Source organism: Myotis nattereri, assembly GCF_964212035.1.
Source record: "Myotis nattereri genome assembly, chromosome: 3".
Classification (NCBI taxonomy): domain Eukaryota; kingdom Metazoa; phylum Chordata; class Mammalia; order Chiroptera; family Vespertilionidae; genus Myotis; species Myotis nattereri.
Genome location: NC_138077.1, coordinates 187,353,492 through 187,377,137, shown reverse-complemented (window position 1 = coordinate 187,377,137; position 23,646 = coordinate 187,353,492). Strand labels below are relative to the sequence as shown.

The 23,646-nt window shown below is 49.8% G+C and overlaps 1 protein-coding gene across 1 annotated transcript in view; it reads right to left on the bottom strand.

Moving 5' to 3' along the window:
* Positions 1-1,083: 1,083 nt before the first annotated feature.
* The window catches only part of CFAP57 (cilia and flagella associated protein 57), a gene marked incomplete at its 5' end in the record, with an annotated part of 55,422 nt that continues 32,859 nt past the window's right edge, over positions 1,084-23,646 (bottom strand). The window contains 8 exons of the mRNA XM_081088222.1: positions 1,084-1,470; positions 7,640-7,772; positions 15,009-15,152; positions 15,229-15,363; positions 16,663-16,779; positions 19,439-19,582; positions 21,876-22,034; positions 23,032-23,205. Of these exons, the coding sequence (XP_080944348.1) occupies positions 1,241-1,470; positions 7,640-7,772; positions 15,009-15,152; positions 15,229-15,363; positions 16,663-16,779; positions 19,439-19,582; positions 21,876-22,034; positions 23,032-23,205 (1,236 nt within the window). The 3' untranslated portion in view covers positions 1,084-1,240. The remainder of the gene's footprint in view (positions 1,471-7,639; positions 7,773-15,008; positions 15,153-15,228; positions 15,364-16,662; positions 16,780-19,438; positions 19,583-21,875; positions 22,035-23,031; positions 23,206-23,646) is intronic.

The following is a 23,646-nucleotide window of genomic DNA, read 5'->3' as shown; positions in this document are numbered from 1 at the left end:
ACTCATTTTGAGTCGGTTTCCTCTACAAAAGTAAAGGCAAGGTGCTGGCTGGGAATGGAGAAGTCTGACTCCCAGAGCCCATGTACCCAGCATGGCTGTGGTCCTAGTGGGTGAATCTCTCAGGGCCTGAATGTTGTCCTGCTTCCTGGGCCTGGTCTGCAGGAGATGCGCTGGCCACTGTGACAGGGGGTGGGGGTGGGGAATTGCTAAGGAGAGAGAGTCCTGTGTACACTTGGCTTTACGGCCTCTGCCCTGTGCATTCTTTCTGCTCTCCTCAGCCCTCTGGAGAGACTTGCCAAGTGTGACAGCCATGCCTCGGCTCTCACTGGGGAAACTAACTCGAGAGCGATGCCCGGAGCAGATCGGGGAAGTTGGGGAGATGCCTTGGGGACACCAGACTTAAGAGCCAGCAGGGACCAGCAGGGACTGGGGGCTTAAATGCTTGTTATTTGGGTATTAGAAGGTTGCCTGGCCTCCGCAGGTGGGAGAAGACAGGGCCGTCTGGGTATATTGCTTTGCTCTTTAGTGCGTAAAAACTACCTTTTCTGGTATATGTGGCTGGGTCACCCATTATGGGACCCAGAGGAAGAGGTGTCCCCCAGAAATGCAGGGGGGCGGGTAAGACCTTGGAGAACAAGTCTAGAGTGGCATGGAGGTGAGAGAAATAAGGGTGGAGCTCTGCTTGTAATTCTAACAACAGGGTCAGCAGATAAGGGACACTTGAGGGAACTTTGCCATGTTCTTTCTTTTACTCTCATCTTTACACAAATGTAAAAATCCTCAGAAAACCTCCTTAGGCTTCATAAAGGAGGACAAATGATGGAGACTGTGTTGGGTCCTGTTCTGGCTGGCAGAGGAGAAAGCCAGGCCAGACATGCGGGCAGTGATACTTAAAGTGGGAGCAGGCAGCCCATCTGTAGGGCCGAGAGAGGAATGGGTGGCAGGAACCAGCTCCAAGTTCAGTGTGATTTCCACAGGGAGAGGTGGCTTTGGATGAGCTGGAGACACCCCCAGTCCTCAGAGTCCCCCCTTTCCCTTCTTCCTTCCCCAGCTCCTTGGCTAAGCAAAGAGTTGGACACAGTTGTGGGCAAACACTTTTATTCTGACCAAGTCTCCAACTCCCCAGGGCAGGAGAGAGGCTGGTGCGGGGAGTGCCGCAGGGACTGCAGCCCAGAGTTGGCCTGGGGACAGATGCGCAGTGCTTCCTCTAGTGTGACTGGAGGTGGCTCACCGGAGGGAGTCACTTGTTGGGCACCTCAGCGTCTATCTTGGCCAAAGAATGAACTGTCGTTACGAGGGAAGGAAGCCGAACTCCACTGATGGGGTGGAACCCTGGGACCTGCTCCTGTTCTTGGATCTGGTCTCTGAGACGTTGGATTTCTAGGCGTTGCATTTCAATAATTCTCCCAGTTTCTTCCTGCTCATTCAGTCTCATGGTGGGAACGATGCGGTGTGTGACCTCACTGGGCCCTGCAAGGGACAGAGCAGGATGAATGCGGGCTTGTTATTGGACTGCAGCGTATCCTCCCTTCCTCCCTCCTGCCTCCTCAAATTTCTATTGAGCACCTACTCAATCCCAGATGCTAGGGATACAAGATGGAGAAGTGAAGAGACATACTTGAGAGTGATAGCCAAGAGCTGAGCATGACCTCAGCCCAGCCCCTCTCCTGAGCCCCAGCTGCTGGCCTTGCGGCCCCTCCCGTGCAGGCGGCTCATTCTCCCATTCCCCACCCCAGTCAGGAACCAACGTCCTGTTGACATTGGTTGGCTTCTAAACCTGCAGTGCTCCTCCTCAGGTAAAACCCCTGCTCCTGGAGACAGACCCCTCTCTACCCCTCTTGGTGTGGCCACTCATTCATGTTCCTTGAGGACTTTCCCTTAACTCTCCCATCCCCAGTCATCCTCAGATGCTGCCGTCATCCTGGGCAACGCTGGTGTCCACCAGGGTCCAGGGCTCATCTATTACCTCGCCTCACAGGCTGGACCCTCAGCAGGAATGTTCTTGGCTTCCACGCCATGTCAGCACCCACTCCTGTGGTTTCCCCTCCCTTATCACACACGAGGTCTCCATTCTCCCATCATGACCTCTCTTACTGCCTTGTGCTCAAGGCACCTGTTCTGTGCCTGAGTTTGGACCTCTTCTTCCTGGACAACTCTATTTCTTACCTACCAAATGGGATCTTTTTACACTCACTCCCTTTTCTGTCCAGTTAGATCAATTTACAATAGCATCAAAAAGAATAAAATACTTAGGAATAAACTTAACCAAGGAGGCAAAAGACATTTACATTGAAAAGTACTTTAAAAAAAGAAAAGAAAAGTATTTTCCTCATACGCTACAAAGCCACCGTAATCAAAACAGCCTGGTACTGGCATAAGAACAGACATACAGATCAATGGAACAGAACAGAGAACCCAGAAATAGACCCAAGCCATTATGTTCAATTAATATTTGACAGAGGAGGCAAGAGCGTACAATGGAGTCAAGAGAGTCTCTTCAATAAATGGTGTTGGGAAAATTGGATGACTACATGCAACACACACACACACACACACACGCACACACACACGGTCACCAACTTACACCATACACAATAAACTCAAAATGGATAAAAGATTTAAATGTAAGTTGTGAAACCATAAAAATCTTAGAAGAAACCATAGGCAGCAAAATCTCAGACATCTCTCATAGCAATATGTTTACAGATACATCTCCTAAGGCAAAGGAAACTAAGGAGAAAATGAACAAATGGGACTATATCAAAATAAAAAGCTCTGCACAGCAAAAGAAACCAGCAACAAAAGGAAAAGAGAGCCCACTGCATGGAAGAACATATTTGGCAATGATACATCTGATAAAGGGTTAATATCCAAAATATATAAGGAACTCATACAACTTAACAGAAGGAAGACAAACAATCCAATAAAAAAAATGGGCAAAGGACCTAAATAGACACTTCTCCAAAGAGGACATACAGAAAGCCAAGAGACATATGAAAAAATGCTCAAAGTCACTAATCATCTGAAAGATGCAAATCAAAACGATCATGAGGTACCATCTCACATCTGTCAGAATGGCTACCATCAACAAATCAACAAAAGACAAATGCTGGTGAGGATGTGGAGAAAAGGGAACCCTAGTACACTGCTGGTGGGAATGCAGACTGGTGCTGCCATTGTGGAAAAACAGTATGGCGTTTCCTCAAATAATTAAATATGGAACTGCCATTTGACCTAGTGATCCCACTTCTAGGTCTATATCCCAAGAAAACCGAAGCACCAAACAGAAAGAATATATGCACCCCAATGTTCATAGCAGCACAATTTACAATAGCTAAGATCTGGGAACAGCCCAAGTGCCCATCAGTAGATGAGTGGATCAAAAAGCTGTGGTACATTTATACCATGGAATACTATGCAGCAGTAAAAAAGAAGAAACCCTTACTCTGAGACAGCATGGAAGGACCTGGAGAGTATCATGCTAAGTGAAATAAGCCAGTCAGAGAAAGACAAGCATCACATGATCGCACTCATATGTGGAATCTAAGTAACAAAATAAACTGATGAATGAAGTGAATACAGAGACATGGAAGCATGGAACAGAGTGCGGGATCTCAGAGGAAAGGAGGGGGAGGGTGGGTTGGTGGGAGGTAAACAACCAAAGACCTTGTATGCATGTATGCATTACCCATGGACACAGATAATAGGGTACTGAAGGCTTAGGATGGGGGTGGGGGGGAGCGTGGGGGGGGGGCGCTGGAAGGGGTCAATGGGGGGAAAAAAGGGGACATATGTAATACTTTCAACAATAAAGAATTATTTTTAAAAACAAAAATTAAAAAAGTTACAATGATAGAAGAACTGGGCTGGCAGTGAATTTTTTTTTTTTTTTTTAGTGTATAGAAATGCAACTGATTTTTGTGTGTTGATTTTGTATTTTGCAACTGGAATTTTTGCTCCTTTGCATGAAATCTCTCCTTATTTTCTTTGGAAGAATGGAGGATTTTTTTCTTTGTACTCTGGTGTTCTAACATTTAATGATGATGGTGATGATGGCCCTGTCGAAGGTCTATCCTTTTTTTTTTAATCCTTACCTGAGGATATTTTTCCATTGATTTTTAGAGAGAGTGGAAGAGAAAGGGAAAGACAGAGAGAAATATCGATGTGAGAGAAACACATAAATTCGTTGCCTCCTGCAGGTGCCCTGACCAGGGCCTGGGCCAGGGAGGAGCCTTCAACTGAGGTATGTGCCCTTGACCAGAATTGAACCTGGGACCCTTAGGTCTGCAGGCCAATGCTCTATCCATGGAGCCAAACCATCTAGGGCTGGTGAGGGTCTATCTTTAACCATTGTATTAGATACTGGGCGGATCAAATGTCTTTTGTTTTCAGGCCCACTTTACTCCCACTTCTAGAGCTGTCAGCTTCTGCTAATTCCTGAGCCTTTTGCAGTGGTTCTCACCTTCTGGCCCTTTAAATACAGTTCCTCATGTTGTGACCCAACCATAAAATTATTTTCGTTGCTACTTCATAACTGTAATGTTGCTACTGTTATGAATCATAATGTAAATATCTGATATGCAGGATGGTCTTAGGCGACCCCTGTGAAAGGGTCGTTTGACCGCCAAAGGGGTCGCGACCCACAGGTTGTGAACCGCCGCTGAGGGTTCTCTGATTAGGTTTCCTCTAGTTTTCCCAAACCTGGCTTAGGAGTCAGGTTTCTTGTGCCTATGAAGTGGAGTTACCACTCATGTATCCATTTTCAGCTTTCAGATTTTTGTGTCTCTTGTTTCCTTTTGTGTTTTTTTTCAGATCTTATGGTTTACTTGTGCCATTTTAGTAGGTTTTCAATTAACCATCTTTAATTAGAAGTTCTAATGATATGGTTTTAATAATTGAAAACAAGCAGGTGTGTCTATCAGACCTGTTAGTTAATTGTGTGAATAAAAACTTAATAATAAATGCTGCTAAAACTAAAATGGTGGTTTGGAGATGGCAACCTCTCCTGTTTGGATAAAAAATTCTTAAAATCCAATCAAACTGGTCAATTCCTTAAACGACTTGAGGGTGTAAATTTTGAGCTAACATGTCTTGGTGGGCCCATGTTCAAAATCAGAGGTCAGACTTAGGCTCTTCATAATCAAGGCAGGCAATTGGTAATATATGTCTCCAACTGTTATGAACTATAAATATCTCCCATGCGAAAACTATATTACATGAGTGCTATGATGTTTGCTTTGTTTAAAAATAATCCATGGTGGGTGTGGGGGCAATTACTGAGGGGTAGGGACACCGATGAAGCAAGAGTGACAGAAATTGATGCTTGTTGAAGTTAGGGGATGGATTCATCAGACGTTTCTCTCAATTTCTGAATATGTCTGAAAATTTCCATGATTGTAATAAGAGGACCACAGATATATCATACATCATCCTGAGGACGTCTCAATTAATTATTTGCTAGGACACCTGGGCATATTCGAAATATTTTCTAAAGTGAAGTTTTGCAATTGTCAAGTGCCTGGTCTTTGTAACACATGTGCTCTTATGTCATTCTTTAGACCTGATAGTGCCACTCAGGTACTACTCAGAGAATTTACTATTGTGTTAATTTCTCATCAACTCTAATGACAAGGGCACAGGAGACAACAACATACACACACACACACACACAGACACACACACTAGAGGCCTGATGCACGAAGATTTGTGCAAGAATGGGCCTTCCTTCCCCTGGCTGCCGGCACCACCTTTGCTCCAGCCTGGAGCTGCCTTTCTGCCTTCGTTCTAGCCCAGAGCTGCCTTTCCGCCTTCCCACATTGCCCAGAAGCCTGGAGTGGCTGGGGCGGTGCGGAACGCCTGTGTCATCGCCATGGCAACAACACAAGCATCCTGCCTTGCCCCTGGCTGCTAGGCATCTGCATATGCAAATCAACTTACCATCTTTGTTGGGTTAATTTGCATACTCACGCCTGATTGGCTGGTGGGCATCATGCAGGTTCGGTCAATTTGCATCTTTCTCTTTTATTAGTGTAGATATATTTATATAAATATCTATATCTATATCTATATCTATATCTATCTATATATAAAGTTTAAGACTCACAAGAGGTTGTGAAAATAGTACAGAGAGTTCCTTTGTATCCTCCCACTACCTTTCCCCCAATGATAGTATCTTATATAACCACAGTACATGAGACAACTCATATGTGAAAGACCCATTCCTCAGCAATGGGACGTTTTGTCAAGGTTTCTAAGCTTTATCCCTGAATGTAAACCTCCAGAACACAATATACTTGAACCACGTTGGCTTACTTTTCCACAGAAATGCCTTACCCTCTTGGTTTTCATTGACTGCCCAGGTAAGAAATGGACACCTGATGAATGTTTTTTTAATTGTCTGAAAACCTATAATTGCAGACGGTCAATTATATTATTCAACACCCCTTTCATAAGCATCCATGTGATAAGCTTTTCATGCAATTTAGTGCCAGGGAAAGGTTTGTTTCTCCAGAAAAAGAAAATTCCTTTATCCTTAAATGAAAACTATGTAAATAATCATATTTCTTTGTTTCCCTTTTTGCCTTGGTTGTCAGAAATTCAGAGGAACTTTAGGATATAATTACAGTCATAACTCATTTGCAGTTTCTAATATCATTTCCCCCTCTCCCTTTAAATAGTCTCTGATTTTTAAAAAAAATATTTTTAATATATTTTCTTGATTTTTCACAGAGAGGAAGGGAGAGGAATAGAGAGTTAGAAACATGGATGAGCGAGAAACATCGATTAGCTGCCTCCTACACACCCCCCACTGGGGATGTGCCCACAACCAAGGTACATGCCCTTGACTGGAATCGAACCTGGGGCCCTTCAGTCTGCAGGCTGACACTCTATCCACTGAACCAAACCGGTTAGGGCTAGTCTCTGATTTTTTATGTGTCTTTAATTATACAGGTCTTCCATCCCTTATCCATAGTTCTAAGAGGCACAAAGCTCTAAAAATGAAATGCATTTTAAAATTATGAAGTGGTAAATATTCATCTGTTTCACAAAAGAAACACTACTGTAGGGCTGCCATGTAATATACAGCATACAGTATGCTCTAAGACAATGGTTTTCAACCGGTGTGCTACAAGAATTTTTAAAACATGCAATACCTGACTATTTAGTCAGGGCCACTGACCTCTTTTCCCTTAGATTGTCAAATAAAAAAATGACAAGAGCCAACAAAATAGCTGTCTAGGGTGAATAAATCATATACCTATTTTTTGTCAGATCAGCAAAATATACTAGTATTTATTTTTTGATGGGCCACAGAATTTTAGTAGTTTCTGCATGCCATGAAGATGAAAAAAGGTTGAAAATTGCTGCTCCAAGATCTGAAAGATTCTAAGTTCTGACAGCGTGGCTAACTCTAAGAATTGCGGACCTGCATATATTTGAATGTGGAAGGTCCTCACAGATCCTTTAGAGAGCAGGTGTGTGGCACCAAGAGGCTCCCAGAAGGCCATGGGGTGGATGTGACCTGATCCAGGAGGACACTTAGGAGAGGCTACCTCAGAAGCCAAAGGGCGACCTGCCCATGGCTGCCATTGGTCTGTTTGTCCCAATGCCCATCTCCTTTAGCCACTGGGGAGAGAACCTGTTTCTGGAACCTCTTGTTGCTGGAATTTCTTGGTCGGTTTCAGAGCTGCTTCAAGGTCATAGACCTGGGAGCGGGTGAGCTTCAGCTCCCTGCGGAGCTCATTAATCTCCTTGATGAGGGAGACATTTTCCTGCATAAAAGGAGGAAAAGAGAGTGAGTATGGATGAGTGATCAGTGGGCACAGGGCATGCCCTGGCTAGGGGCCGAGGGTGTGGGGAATGAGTGGGGTTGGTCCTGAACCCAGATTAATTATCTGGTGCCTCTATTGGGGTCTGAGTCTTCCTAGCTCATGGCTCAGCCTCTTGAGGCATCAGCTAACTTACCTTCAGGTGGACTCTAACAACATTAGATACAGACAGTACACACTATTTCCATCCACCCAGGCTCTTTCCAACACCAACAGTGACAACAACACTTTTCTAAGAACTTCATATGAATTTAATGCGTTGAAGAAGCATAATAACCCTGTAAGTAGATTCTATTATAATCAAAATTTTACAAAAGAGGAAATCGAGGCACAGAAAGGTTATGTAACTTGCTCAAATTACATAGATAGTAAGTGACCATGTCAGGATTCTGAGCCTGACAGCCTGGCTCCAGAGAGTTACAAGCTCTTAAGTACTGTGCTGTCCTTTATTCATTTTTTTTTTTTCATTAATTGTTGAGCCTAGATTTATAGGGTATCTGCCATGTCCCTGAGATTCAGACAGAAACAAAGACATGGTTTCTGCCCATAACAGCACACTGTTTAGTTAGGAACCCGGAAAAGTATGTGGGTAATTAACATTTGCAACATCCACCTGAAGTTCACTTCTCTTGTGTTTGATAATATCCATCCATCCACCCACCCACCCACCCACCTATCCATCCAGCACCCATCCCATGTGTATGAGCACTAACTATGTGCCAGGCACTGCGCTGACCCTGAGGTATACCGAAAGTGAGACCTGGTCTTGAGGAGTTTAGGGCTCCGTGGGGGACTGGCACAGTGCAGTGTGTGGCTGCCCTGCTGAGAGGCAGGAGCGGGGCACAAAGCACAGGTGCTGAGCTCTGCCTGAATGACCAGGGTGGACGCCTAGGAACAGGTCCGTGGGCTGAGGCCTGAAGGAGCTGCCAAGGAGAAGGTAAGGGGTCCTAGACAACTGGAACCGCAGGGGAGAGGCACAGAAGTAGGACACGGCGGGTGGGCGACTAGCAGCAGGTCTGCACCGCTGGACACCCAGTGAGAGAGGGGAGTGGCGAGGAGTGAGGATGAAGAGCCTGCTGGACGCCGGGTGGTGGGGGCTCTGGCCCTGGGAACACTCTTCCCTTCCCACACCTCAGGTCACTGCCTTCCTGTCCATACTCAGCACGAGGGCAGCAAGGGGGGCTCTGCGGAGGTGTCCCCTTCACCATAGGCGCAGAGAGACACTGGCCATTTTGCTCTGAGTCCACAGCCTCAAGTACTCGGCTTGTCTACAGCGGCACCTCCCATAGATCATGCAAAGGAATCACCTGAGGATTCCGTTAAATGCGGCTCCGGACTCGGTAGGTCTGGAGCGGGTTCTGAAATTCTCCATGTCTAACCAGCTCCTGACTGATGCTGCCGCCGGCCTGCGAGCCAGGCCCTCAGTGGGCAGCAAGGCCTGGAGGTCTGACTACCACAAGTCAGCGCGGCCCAACCTGCATGGAACGGACTCGTGCCAGGACCAAGCTGTGCTTCCACAGGGGACATTGTGAGCGTGGCCTCTGAGCCCGGAGAATGGGCTGGTCCCAAGCACTGTCCTCACAGCGCTTCTGGGTCACGGGGACGTGCCCGTGGCGCCCAGGAGGGAGCACCCCATCACCGTCGTTCCCTCCAGAGCCTCTTGGTCTGAGCATGTCAAACATACCTTCCGATTTTCAGTGTATCACTTCATTTCAGTGCTCGTCCCTCCCTCGTGGATGAGGTGCCCAGTCATTGCCACCCCCTTGTTCTCAGGCGAGGCCCTGTGCCTGTTTGTGTAGACAGTCAGCAGCTTTTCTCCACCTGATCTTTTACCCTTTTAACCCACCCAGGCCTGGGTGAGGAATCGGCCGCATTTCCTCCCAGAGGCTCCCCAGTGAAAGTCTCTGCCAGCCCTCCCCCCCCCCCCCGCCCCAAACTTCTCTATGCTGACTTTGTATCATGACACGATCAATTAAATGTGTACTAGTATTTATGGGGTTCTAAGACCTTGGACTCTGCCTTGCCTGTAAGAGGTGCTCCATAAATATTTGTGGAATGGGGAGGCAAATGAATAACGAATGCAGTGGATAGCAAGTTGAATAAGACGAGATTCTTACTAATGAGGAAATTATAAACCAGCGGGTAAAGGTCAGGCAGGGGAGAGCAGACCGCGAGGAGGCTCGGGAGAGCTGCAGTGAGCTCACGGGCCACTCGCACCCTCGGGGGCTCTCCACTCCTCCTCTCACTTGGTGTCCCTCAGCTTCACTCTCCTGCCTCATTCAACGGAGTAATAGTCATCAGAATGAAAATTAGAGGAGGAGGGTACCATCTCCCCAGTCCTCTCCATAAACTTCTGTAGTTACTTCTTCTTGGTCATCTCCATCCATTTGGTCACTGAACCCTGTGGATTTGTGTCTGAATAGAATCTGGTGTCTACGCTTCCTGCTGTGATTCCTAACCAGCTCTCAGCATCTCTCCCCTCTGCTACTGTAATGGCCCCAAGTGGACCCTGCCCTAGTTTTCTCCCCCACTCCACCCTCCACAACCCTGTCACATGTCTGGGACTTCTGGCTCCTGATACCTTTAAGTGTGAATGCCTGTTTCCGACCCCACTATCAGCCTTGGACACCTCCATGATGCTGGCCACCTAATAAACCTCCAGGACCTGGCTCAGTCCTTATTAGAGTGTGACCGAGACCCATGCAGCCCGATTCCCCTGTTGTGTTCGTTCTTTTGTTCATTCATTCATTCATTCATTCACTCATCCGTTCATAAAAAATCACTTAAGAAGGAGTTCCTGAAAGCCTACTATGCACTGGTCATGGTGCCAGACACAGGAGGTCCAGCTTGAATCCAATGCCAAGAGATGTCCTGAGGGTCTAAAGAGAGGTGCTCACCCATGTGAGGAAGGCTCCATGGGTGGCAGGGGACAGGGAAGAGAGTTTCCGGCCTGGTGTCAAGAGGGAGCAAGCAGGAGATAAGGCACTAAATACTTGATGAAAGTAATCATAACTTCAGGGGTTGATTTGGCTCCCTGAGGAGTACTTTCTGGGTGGTTCATGCTCCGAGGGGTCCAGAGGTCACACCGAAGTCACCTGTACAGGCAGGCGTACTTTGGGGAGGTAGTATGGGTTTGGTTCCAAACGACCACAATAAGCGAATAACACAACCCAAATCGCATGAACTTGTTGGTTTCCCGGTGCATAGAAGTTATTTTTACACCACACTGTAGTCTCTATTAAGTGTGCAATAGCATTATGTCTAAATACAATGTATAGACATTAAATGAAAAATACTTTATTGCTCAAAAATGCTAACCTTCATCTGAACTGTTGGAAAAAATGGCACTGATAGTGTTGCTTGATGTGGGGTTGCCACAAACCTTCAATTTGTAAAAACAAAGCAAAACACAGTATCTGTGAGGCTCAATAAAGCAAGGTATGCCTGTATATGCTTCGGGGAGCTTTGCGAATTTAAAATGTGAACACAACCGTTTGCTGAACCTTCTGTTCCTGATCCCTCCTCAGTCAGGATGGCCTACAAAAGCCCTCCAATTCTCCAGGTCTCCACTCAGCAACTTTGGCAGAGAAAAGCTGGCCCAGGCCCATCAGGTACCAAGTCATTGGGCAGGTAAGAGAGACTGGCTGGGGATGCTAAAGTCTGTTTATATAAAAAACCTTCTACATTAAGGGGCTGTATCAAGCTGGCCAGGTTTGCCTTTTGTGGAGACTGACGCTGGAGAGCCACAGATGTGAACAGACCGGCAGTTGTGACGCCCACGTTGGGCAGGGAAGGGAAAGAATGCCTATAGCATCCCCTACTGGCTTTTCCTGAGTTGACATCTTTAAGAATGTGGCCGGGTGGAAAGAACAGGCGACTGATTTATTCTGTGAACGTGGAAGCCCTGCATTGGGTGGCATTTTTCTGGAACCCACAGGCCTCGCCATCTGCCTAATTGCGCAAATGAGCCATTTCTCTGCTCCTCTTTCAGCCTGCTCACGTGCAATCTGACGTTTCTATTCATCATTTCTACTCGGAAATGTCTTTTGACATTTTCCCCTTCCAAGTCCTTCTCGTCTTCCTTGAACACGGGCTTTCCTGCCACCCGCCTTTTCCTACCAGCCTTTCCACCTGCCAATGGACTTAACCTTGGTAATACCCCTACCTACTTCAGAAACCTCAGGTGGCACCTGCTTATAAGATATGCGTATGCTTCTTGGTGTGGCATGGAAAGCCCTTTCAATGGGACCCTAAACTACATCCTGTTCCAGTGGGTCCTTTCTCCCTGCCCCCACGCTGTGCAATAAAGTAAGGTCTGTGGACTCCTGAGTTCCCAACATCCCACAGGCCTTTCTCTTCTCTGTCTGTCCTCGGGTTGAGCCCTCTGCCCGAAAGGCTCGTCCCCATTTGCTCCCAGTCCACGCTCTCCTCATCCTTCACGGCCCAGCTCAAAAGCCACGTCCCCTAACTGAAGCCCACCTCCGTGGTGAGCTCACAGCATGGGATCCACGGCGTGGAGCAGTGCTTACTGTATCTTGCTCACGTTCCCTGGCACAGAGTTCCCCACGATGAGCTCCCTGAGGGTAGGCACACGATCACCTCATCTTGGAATCCTCCATGGATGGCCAGAACTTGCCACGTAAGAAGCCCTCAAAGCATGTATACTGAAAGAGTACAGTATGTGTCCTAGATATTTGTATTCCATAGCAACTCTTATTTTCATATCTGCAAGCGTGCTGGAGAATGTGTAGGGAGGCCCCATGCTCCCGTCTGAACGTGCAAATGAGACAGTGACCTCATTTTCTGTTTTCTAATGAGTTTCTCTCAGATGCCATGTCCGCCCTGGCCTTCCTTGCCCTTTTTTGGACTGAAGTGTCAGGGCCTAGGAACCTGCAGACACAGCTCCTTACCAAGGCATCAGGCATCCAGGCCACCAGCTGGGGGGCCTGGGGTCAGCTGAGTGGCCCCCTCTCCTGTCCTCTCAGCCCACAGGTACCCCTGGTCCGTGTGGTGGCCTTCCAGGCTCTCCCTCGGGATTTCCACCTTGGTTCGTAAACAGATCCCTTGCTCGGTGGACAGGAAGGAAAGAGCATTTCTGAGCACCTGCTGTGGACCTGGCCAGTGCCGCAAGCATCCTATTAGTTCTCTCGTTCAAACCTCGCATTGCCTCGCTGAAGTTGGTGTTTTCTTCCCCGTTTTATAGACGGGGAAGGCATTCCTGAAGATGTTAGGGAAATTTACTCATGGCGGCCCCATGAGCGTGGCTGAGGCAGGACAAGTGGGGTCTGCCCAGCGTCAGTGCCTGCCGACACCTTGCCTGACCCTGGCCCGGCCCCTCTCCTTCAACTCAAGATTGAAGAAAGGAACAATTTTTAAAACCCAGACCAATGGTTTTGAAAGTTTTCCTTTAAAAAAAAAAATCTTCCATACAAAAGTTTACGGAGCCTGCTGTAATGAGCAAGGAGGCCTCCCAGGTTGAGGGTGGGGACCCTGCCTGCCGGGGCCCCTCTTGCTCCCTGCAGTTGCCTGGGGCACTTCAGCGGGCTCCAGGGCACATGGGTTTACCATGCTGCTCAAGAAAACACTCTTCCAGGGATTTCCCTCTGCCAGCCACTGGGGAGTGGCAGGGTTGGGCAGGAGCCCTGCCCGGATCTCCTCTGCTCCTTCTACTCCGACTTGCACCCTGGCCCAGCAGGAGTGGGCACACAGCCTCTGGGGTAGTGAGGAGCAAAAGAGGACATTGTGTCCACCCCGAGCAGCCTCAAGGGATGTTTGCTCCAGGCTAGCCTGCTGTCTTCACTTTCTTTCCTGTTCCTTCTTCTCCTTGGACTGACACTTACTTTGGGTGTCTGCTTGGCATGGAGATAGGTACCTCGCCCCTGCTCCCCCCCCCCCCCCCCCCAGGCATGTGCGCTGGTAGCAGGGCAGACAAGAGCTCAGCAATGTCCCCTGCTGACAGCTGCTCTTGCAGTCCCACTGCCCCACTGCCCAGCACGTTGCACTCCCTGGTGGGCTCTTCACGAGTGGGGGCACTTGAGACCCTTAGCCATGGCTCTGTGTGTCAGCTGCTCGTGCCTAAGGGTCCCACCAATGATCGATGCCTGTCTCTGGGCCTCTGACTGCTTTCAGGGCCCTGCGTGGGGCAGTGGTTATTGATGGTGTGGGCTGCTTTTAAACCGGGGCTGTTTGTAAGATGGCACGAGACCTACCGTGCCTGGACCTGGCCTGAACTGCAGTGCCCTCTGCCCAGTGGTGTGTGGGCTGGCCAAGCTGGGCACTGGTTTGTTTCAACCCAACTGCAGCCCATCCCCATTCCAGTATTTTAATTATGGCATTAAAGACATATAAGCATTAAAAGGTACGTGCCTTATATATGGGATTCTGATTAATTCACATTAATTGCCTCAGACGATACTGATACCCAAACAGGAATCTGGCAGGAGAAGCCCGACTGGCAACCCTGATAACGCGCTTACGTGGAGGCGGCCGTAATGGGGCCAGGCTCCCTGCACAGTCTCTGGAGGATCGGGAGGCGGGTGTGGAGAGCTCATTAAGTCAGAGTGAGGCCAACTCTTCGGGTGGGTGTGGTTAGCTCTGCACCCAAGAGATAAGGGTAGGGACCTGAGGCACCAGAAAAGTCAGACGAGGAGGTGGGTGGAGACAGGCGTGTTCAGAGGAGAGAACTTGGCCAGCAGGGACCATGTGATACCAGTAGCAGAATAAAAAGCAGCAGAACAAAGCAGGTGAAATAAGAGTTGGAAACAGAGGAGAGGAACAGGAGAGTGTGACTCAGGAGAGCTAAAATCACGGGGATGAAGGTCCAGAGGGGACAGGGGCAACAAGAGGAGTGAGGCAGGACACAGGAGTGCTTCAGATAAAGATGGGGCAGAAAAAAGAAGAAAAAAGAAGTGGATGAAGTGAGGGGGGTGGGGGCGGTTAAGGCCTGGGCATAGAGATGCCTAGGAAACCTCCTTGGCGGGCTCTGGGCCATGTCATAGCCAGGACGAGCTCTGGGAGGTCAGAGGAGAGGAGTCAAAGATAATGTTTTAGGGAAAGCTAGTGGGTCCCCTGGGCCCTTGGGGAGCCCTGAGTATTGGGTGGTCTCGAGGGGCGCTTGACAGGCTCTCTCATCTGGGATGGCTCGGCCTCTGAGGGAGCTAACCCGGAGAGCGCAGGTACCTGCATGATGCGGACGTAATCGGTGCGGTGCAGCTCACCCTCCTTGACCACCTTCTTCTTGAGAGTGGCCAGGTTCCGCTCCAGGTGCTCCCGCTGGCGACTGTACTCCAGCTGCAGGTCTGTGTTCAGCCCTGCGATCTCCACCTGATGGGGCACAGGGGTCTCTGAGCGAGGGGCGACCAGGAGAGAAGGGGAGGGCGGGGAGGGAGGCAGAGCTCACCATGTCTGCCCGCTGCACGTACTTCTCAAAGAGACCTCGGACCTTCTCCTTCAGGGACCGGGCTTCCTGGATGTATGCCACGCAGTTGTGAAGGTCCGTCTTAAACCGTTTGACCAGCGCCTCCAAGTCCCGCTCCTGCAATCAGAGGCGCTTACTTCTGGTGCTGGAGGGATGGACTCTCCAGGGGCAGGGGCTGCAGGCTAATGGCTGCAGAAAGGGACAGGAGGCACCACATCTGGGACCTGCAGTTGACCACACGGGGCACAGAGACCTAGATGGGCACACGGCCTAGAGGTGGAGGCCCTAAACCTCCGCGCACCTGGCCTGAACGGCGTCAGCTTTAAGAGGCCAACACAGACTGCTTCCCTTATCGGCTCTGTGTTCCCTCAGGACCATGGGCCTTAAGAGATGAGAGGAAGCCCAGCAGTCACCCTTCGTCCTTTCGGGGCCGAGCTGGAGCATCGATTCTCTCCTGCAGGTCCCTGGGCCAGGGCTCCCAGGCCCCCTTATTACAAAAGCTCGCCCAGGGTTTATCCTTCCTGAGGGTGGCTGTGTGTGTGGGCAGGGAAAATATGACAAAATTGGGCTAGATCCCCCCCTCTTCCATCATGCTTTCTCTGATACCCATCTTCCCCTACCTATGACATAGCGAGTCCTTCCTTCCTCCTGGCTCCCATAGCCCTTTATTCACATTCCGCAATTTTCCACCGTGCATTATAATTTTTATGCACATGCTACAAATCACCCGTCAACCTTTTCAGTTTGTGAAGGGTGGGATCTGTGCCTGTTCATGTTTGTAGCAGCTCTGTAGCAGCTTCTAGCATTACCTAGTACAGAGCCAATACTTACTGTGGGGAATGGAAAAATCCAGTCTGATCCAACCAGCATTGCAGGGTGCCCAGTGCCAGTGGGTGAAAGTGCAGCCAAGTCCTGGCCCGGGGCCAGAAGACCTGGCTCCCAGTATTGGCTCTCGGCTCTGTATGAACTATGGGTGCCAGGTGAAGTTTCCTAACTTCCTAATCCCTCTGGCACGGCTTTCCTTATTTCTTACAAACAGGGACTAGAATAGGTGATCTCTGAGGTCCTCCCAGCCGCAGCATTGATTTGATAGTCAAGGCCTTTAAGCACTGACTACAAATGACTCTGAGCATGCTCCTGCCCAGGACGAACAAGCCAACGCTGAGAGCATTCACACGAAACTGGTCTCCCACCCCCTGGTCACTTTACCCAAAGTCATTGTACAGTGTCAGATGGATTCAGTCATGTGAATTTGCATGGGCGTGCAATCTGGCAGGGCTGTGAGCAAGGATGCAAGTTAAAATGGGAATGTCTCTTAGCAGTGGGCTGGCTCTGCCTTTTGGAAGCCAGCTGCCCACTGCAGGCAGGTGCCAGAACCTGAATCCAAGAACCGCCAGACGCTGAAAATCCTCACACCTTCTGTCTCTCTCTGCGCATCTCCTGATCGGTGGCTCGTAATTTCTGCCACAGTTCCGTGATGTTCAGCTCCAGCTGCGTGTTCTGCTTAAAGAAACGCTCCAGTTCAGATTCCATCTGTAGAGAACAAGGAACAGAGTCAAGAATAAGAGAGTGAGAGAATGAAAATTAGGTTTGAACCGAGGTCTTTCCGTGGGAACGTCTCCCCTGACACCAGGACGTGTCTTTTCTAGCTCCCACCTGTCCTCTGCAGCAAAACCTTCCTTCTCGCTCCTCGTCTCCTCCAAAGCCCCCACCCTCGTGGCTGACATGTTAACCCAGGTCACGCGTTCCATGGCTGGGCCATGAGTTTTCCCCTCTTAGTTGCCTGGTTACCTTCTTCGCTTACATTCCTTATAATGGATAACTCTCAAGTTCTGGAACCTCAACTCCAGCCAGAGGCAGGGTCCCTCAGACAAGCACCCTCCTTGCCGACCTCGTGACGCTGTGTGAGTGAATCTTGACCCTCTGGGGCCACAACTCATCAGAATTGATCCTAAAGCAGAAAGTTTTGAGGGACCAGCATGTGGGCATCCCCAGCCAAAGGCATAAGACAGGAAAGAGGGAGCGGAGGCGGAACCTCGGCCTCACCGCTCTGTGGAAAAGGTCTTAAAAAGTACAGCTGAGGAGAGTGCCCCGTCTTCCAAAGAAAAAGCAGGAAGCACAGGCGCTTCGGAAAGATTTATCTGTTGTTGCAGCTGTCGTGACCAGAGATGCGCCTGACATCTGGAGCGTCTGAGTAGAGTGAAACCAGCAGTAGCTGAGCTCTCAGTTGATTTAATTCCGCCCAAAAGGGAGAAGTGAAGTTCATTTTCACACGAAATCTGGTGGACCCTAGTGTTCTTGTTAATGGAGAGGTTCGCTGTTTAGGGGGATGGGACATTCACTGGGTTTGTTCGTGGCTGGATGGAGTAGCCCCTTGAGTCTATTTCCGGCCCTCTGCTCGGATTTCAAGGCTCCTGGCCACCTTCTGGGCATCAGGAGGTCCTCATGAGACACACTCATGTTGTGAACACAAAAGGGCAGGTTTTCGAAGAACTCTGTCCTCATTATTGAAAGCACTTTGTATAGACAGAGAAGCCTAAATGTGTCACTGCCGCGCGCCCCCCCCCCCCCCCCCCAAGTAATCATCGAGGTCAAAGGACCTTGTGGAAGGAGTCAGGCCAGCTATCAGCCCTGGCAGCAACTGGTACCAGGGTGGGGTAGGAGGGCTCTGTTTGATCACTCCCCAGGTTCCGGCACATCCCCTGCCAAGAATCAATGCCATGGTTGGCCCAGTTACTGAAGGGACATGAGTAAGCTCTCAGGTATGTTGGGGTGGGTAGTAATCGACTGAGTCTTAAATCTAGTTGAAAAATATGTCAAATGAGGAGGGAGAAACGGGCAGTGATCTCCAGGGGCCTGCAGCACATTGATTCCAGGCAGGGGACCTCTGCTCTCTCTTTCATATTCTCTGGCTACCATTTTTGGGCCTTGAAGTCACTCAAGAATGGCAGGAGGCCCAGAGGAGACATCCTTCCTTGTCCCAGCGGCCAGGGAGAAAGTCATTGCTAAAAGGACGTATGTTCTCTGGACTGCCCCAGCCCTGGACTGATCCCATGCCTGGCTTCTTTCCTGGGCCTCCTAGAGAAGGGGCTTTGCTTTCTCCACCATAGCTCTTGTGCATCCAATTCTAGTTGGGTCACCAATGCTCTCTGACACCCTTTGACTTGTTATCCTTGCTCAGCACAATTAGAGAAAATAGAAGGGGAGCAGGAGGTCATTTTGCATAGGGCGGTCAGGAAAGGCCTCCTTGAAGAGGTGGCCTATAAGCTGAGACCTTGAAAGACGAAAAGAAACCAGTCATGTGAAGACCTGGAACCTCTGAAACAGCATCGCAAAGGTCCCGAGATGGGAAGAGCTTGGCTTACCCCAAGAACTGTCAGAAAGCCTGTGGGCTGGAGCAGGGGAGGGAGCCCGGAGAGGAGGCTGGAGAGGCAGGTAGAGGCCGCCTGGGCCTCAGTAGGGAGCTTGGAGTTTATTCTAGATGGGATGGGACACCACTGTGGTTCGCTGTGGCCTCTATGTGGGAGTCGACTGGAGGCTGGAGTCAAGTCCAGACCAGAGATGACGGAGGCTTGGACCAGTGTGATGGCAGCAGAAAGGAAGAAGGCTTGGATTTGAGAGATCTTTTGGAGACTGAGCAGATTGGTGATGATTGGCTATAGGGGTTAAGGGAAGGGAAGGACCAAGAAGACTTCTACCCTTCTACCTTAAGCCCCTGGGAGGATCATGGGACACCTGTAGCTCAATGGACTCTCAGAAGCCCTCTTCCAGTTGCTCTTGCTTCTAATCTCCTAGCTACCTTCATCCTGTTTGCTTTCCAAAACACACACTTAATTATGCCACTCCCCTGCTCAAGAGCCCTTGAGGACTTCCCATTCCTATCAGATGAAGTCCAAACATGGCTTTGCATAGGGCCCGAACCAACATTTCCAGTCTGAGAAAAAAATGTTGGAGGGGTGTACTTTCCAGTGCTCAAGGCTGGTGGCTGAGCACACATCGCCCCCTGGTGGCTTAAGGCCCAAAAGTCACGTTGTCCCTTAGAGGGCCCAGAGCACGCACCTTGAGGTGCTGGTCCTGCCAAAGTCCACCCCTAAGACCCGCGAAAGCCAAATCCCAATGAGTTTCGCTATTGCACAACTGAACACCCGGTTGGCATCCTCTGGGGAGGGCAGGGTGGCAGATGCCTTCTCACCTCCTGAATCTGTTCCTTCATCACCTTGATCTCATTCTCTCGAGGTTCTATTTGCTTCTTTAGCTCCTTTATTTTGTAGTCGAGCACAAACTTGAATTTCTCTAGTTCTTGATTTTTCTTTTTCAGGTCATAAATTCGCTTCTCCTGCAGGTGAGATGAGAGAAAAGTCAGGTGTCAGGAGGCCCGGGATATGGGATCCTGTTAGGCAAAGAACATACATCCTGTGCGCCCCTGATTGAGGAGGCCCCAGACAGCTCTCCTCGCTGGGGAGACAAAGGTTGTGGCTCTGACTCCTTGGCTTCTGTGCCTGGACTGCGTGCATTTGCTCACTCACTCAAGTACAGCCTGTGGCCGGCTGTTTCCCAAAGCTGGCCTCGGCAGCATTTCTCGTCCCACATGTTCTTGTACAACACAACCTTATGCTCCTCCATTAGGAGGTAGGACCTGGTTCCTCCCCTTGCCTCTGGCTGGGCTTAGGGCTCGCTTGTAACCCACAGCATGTAGATCACATGATGCTGTGTGGCTTCCCAGGCTAGGCCAGAGAAGGCCAAGCAGCTGCCACCGGTTCTCTGGGGGAGGCCATGTGCTACGTAAGCAGCCCCACTGCACTGAGACCTCCAGGCTGGGGAACACAGTAGGTGCTTTGGTGAATGGTCTTGGCTGACCCCAGCCTCTCAGCTGTCCCTGCCAAGGGCTGGGCATGAGGATGAAGAAGCCACCTTATATGCTGATCTTCCCACCCCCAGCTGCTTGCGTCCCCCTGGCTGTGGCCCTGTGAGGCCCCAGACACCGAGGACAAAGACAACCCATCAGGTCTAGTTCCAGACCCACCGAATCTATGAGAATAAAAGAGTTGTTGGCTTTTACCACCAAGTTTTGGGGTAATTTGTTGCAAGGCAACAGTCACTAAAATGTAGGCCTATTTTATCCACCAAACATTTACTAAATGAAGACCTTTTATTAAGGTCTGGGATACTAAATAAAAATATGACACAGACCCTGCCCTTAAGGAGAAAACACTAGCTGGGGAAGCAGGTGTGTCAACAAATGTACCCTGCACGGTGGCAGGTGTTGTAGAAGAAGGCATGGAAGGCGCGGTGTGTATTGAGGGTGCTGAACACAAGGTGGTGGGTGGTTCACGGGGAAAGTGAAGAATGAGGCTGGAGGGAAGTAGGGGAAGGAGGGAAGGGTCTTGCGTGTTGGATAAAAGGTTCAGAATTTATCCAGGAGGCCAGGAGTTGGCAAACTACGGGCTTCAGATCAATTCTGACCTGTTGCCTGTTTCCATAGTTTTATTGGAACATGGCCAAGCCCATGCATTTATGGGTTGTCTATGGCTGATTTTACACTTGGGTGGCACAGTCGAGTAGTTGTGACAGAGACTACACTGCCTGCAGAGAGTACAATATTTACTACCTAGCCCCTTACAGAAAAAAGCTTGCTGACCGCTGCCGTGGGCCATGGGGAGCGAGGGAAGAATCTTAAGGGGGAGAGGGACATAATTACAGAGAGTGGTGGCAGGGAGGTGGGAAGAAAGGCCTTTAGGAGGCTGATGTAATGTTCTCGGTCAGAAGGTCTTAACCTCTTTCTTGTCAACCCCTCACCCCCTTTGAGAATCTGAAGAGAGCTTTAAACCCCCCTCTAAAAAAAATGCCCAGATATATACACAAACACTCACATGCAGAAATTACATGCAGGAACTGCCATCCCCAGGCGCCCTGAGGGGCCCCATTTCACAGGTGAGAGAACAAAGGCTTAGAGAACTTGCCCACGATCCCTTGGCTGATAATGGAAGAGCCTGCGTTGGGACCTAGCTAACCAGGCCAAAGCCCATGCGTTCTCAAACATTCGGCAGTCATGGCGGAGCCTGGATCTGCTCAGGAGGATGATATAAAATCATTTGGTATGTTTTACAAAATACGATGGGTCTGTCTTCTAAGTGTTTTGTGAGAAAAGGTACCCTGAAATGTGATACAAGTCTTCTGGGGTGCCCAGCAATCATGGGGCCAACACCGGGGAGCTCTTCTCTGACCAGGGGTGCCAAGTGGGCCATGGGCAGATGAGCTGCCCCCAGTCCATGGGGATGGCCCCCCTAGGATACCTGGAGCAGTGGAGAGCAGGGGCCTTGCAGTCAGCTGACTCAGGTTCTTATCCCAAGTCTGTCACCTACTAACTGTATGGTCTTGGGCAAGATACTTAACCACTTGGAACTCAGTTTCCTGAGCTTTACAACTGGGTTGCTCATGGCCCCTGGGGTTGCTGGGAGAATTCAATGTGATGTGTTTACAGCAATTGGCCCAGTGCTAAGCACACAGTAGGCACTTTACGGACTGCTTATCCCTCATCAAGTTAAATAAATATGTTCTCTTGGGCCTTGTCCTCATTGACGGGGTCCATCTGGGCTGCAGTTGAGGGCGGACAGGAGCTGAACCTTCACCTTATCTTGAATCGTCTCATCCCTTTCCTGGATCTCCCGCTTGAGGCTCAGGATATCCTTCTCCAGGGACTTAATGACTCCTTGCAGCTTCATCTGCTCTCCCTTCAGGCTCTCGATGTCATTGGCTCGCTCCTCAATCTCCTTCTGCAGGCTGCTGAACTAAAGATACAAATGGCAACAACAAAGACAACAAAGGCTTTGAACTGTCTCTGTTCCTCCCAACTGTCTGTGAATGTGAAGAGCTCCCCATCAGAATTTGGGACAGTCAGGACTTTCCCAGGCCACACAGAGGATGTAGTGTTCCGTCTGATAAGATCCAGTTCCATCCCTTTATGCGAGGATGGACTGTCTTCATTGGGAGGCTCCGGAGACCAGCTCCCTGAGTGGACCCAGAGTTTTCCATGACCACACCGGCCTTGAAAGTTTGGAATCCATGCCTCATCGGGGTCACAAAGATTGAGCCTTATCTGGCGAATCATCTTAGCCATGTCCAAGAGGGAAGACATGATGGTCCCCCGGACTGACTAGTAGTAGCGTGATTCCTAACAGGAAGGAACTCGGGCTTGCTTACTTGTCTTCTCTATCACTGCACATTTTGGGAAAACTGTGGCAAGTCTATACGGATCAATAAATTGAGTCCCTCCTCACCCCAACCATCAGTGGCTAAACACATTTTCCCTGCCCTGTAAACTAAGCATCCTATACCCCCAAGCCTTCGCCCACCCACGGAGTCTAAACGGGAGCCACCCAGGGCTCCCTGCACCAGGAGCCTGAGGACACCTCCAGGTGAACGCCGTCTCACCTCCAGAAGACCTCATTTCCATTCCTATCGGGGTTTAGCTCTGATGACTAAATCCTACTGGCCCATAGATGAACGCCCAGAGCGCCCATCAGTGCCTCTGTGAACCTCACTATCCCTGGGAAGGGAAGGGGAAGCCCGATGGTTACCCTGGTTACCCGGTTACAGGACGTGGTAAGGATCCATCTGCCTGAGGGAGCCAAGAGAACCCTGACACCAGGCCACGCCCCTTTCCTAACCCACTTGCTGGAGGTGAGGCCCTTCAGGCAGGCTCCACTGCGGTCCACCCGCCGGCCCTCGCTTTCCCTGCGGCACTGCCCTTGCCCCTGCCAGGCCTCTGAGGGAACAGCCCGATACCTTCTTCCTCATGATGCCTGTTTCTCCTTTGAGCCGAAGGTTGGACTCCTTTTCATCCCGAAGCTTCTTCTCATACTTGGTTTTGATATCTTGGATTTCTCGGTCTTCGTCTTCTTCAATCTGTTTCTTAGTCTCTTCAAACTCCCGAAGCTGCTGCCTGACATCTTCCTGGGCCTGGCTCAGAGAGAGGGAGAGTGTGTGCTCGGGGAGAAGGGGCGCAGGGCACCTTGTGCTAAGAGGGCCTGGGGCGAGATGAGCATAGGGGGCCCGCGTGGGGAATGGGAGACTGAGGTTATTATAGGAATGGAAACCGAGGCTATGGGTCCCTTGACGCCTCTGCATTCCTCCTGTCTGTCCTTCTACCTTCCCTTCTTTTCCTACCAGATTAGGCCTCAGGCCCTATCACGTCAACCAACGCCCCAAACCCTCTTCTACCTCTAGCCTTCACATGGACACCCAGGCCTCCTCTATCTTTCCTTCGCCGAACTTGGGACACTCGTGATTTTATATTTATTTGTGAAATGGTTTGTCTCTCCCATTAGATATAAGTTCTTCAAGGGTAGAAACCCTGTTGATCATGCCCACCATTGAACTCCCAGTGTACAACACATACCA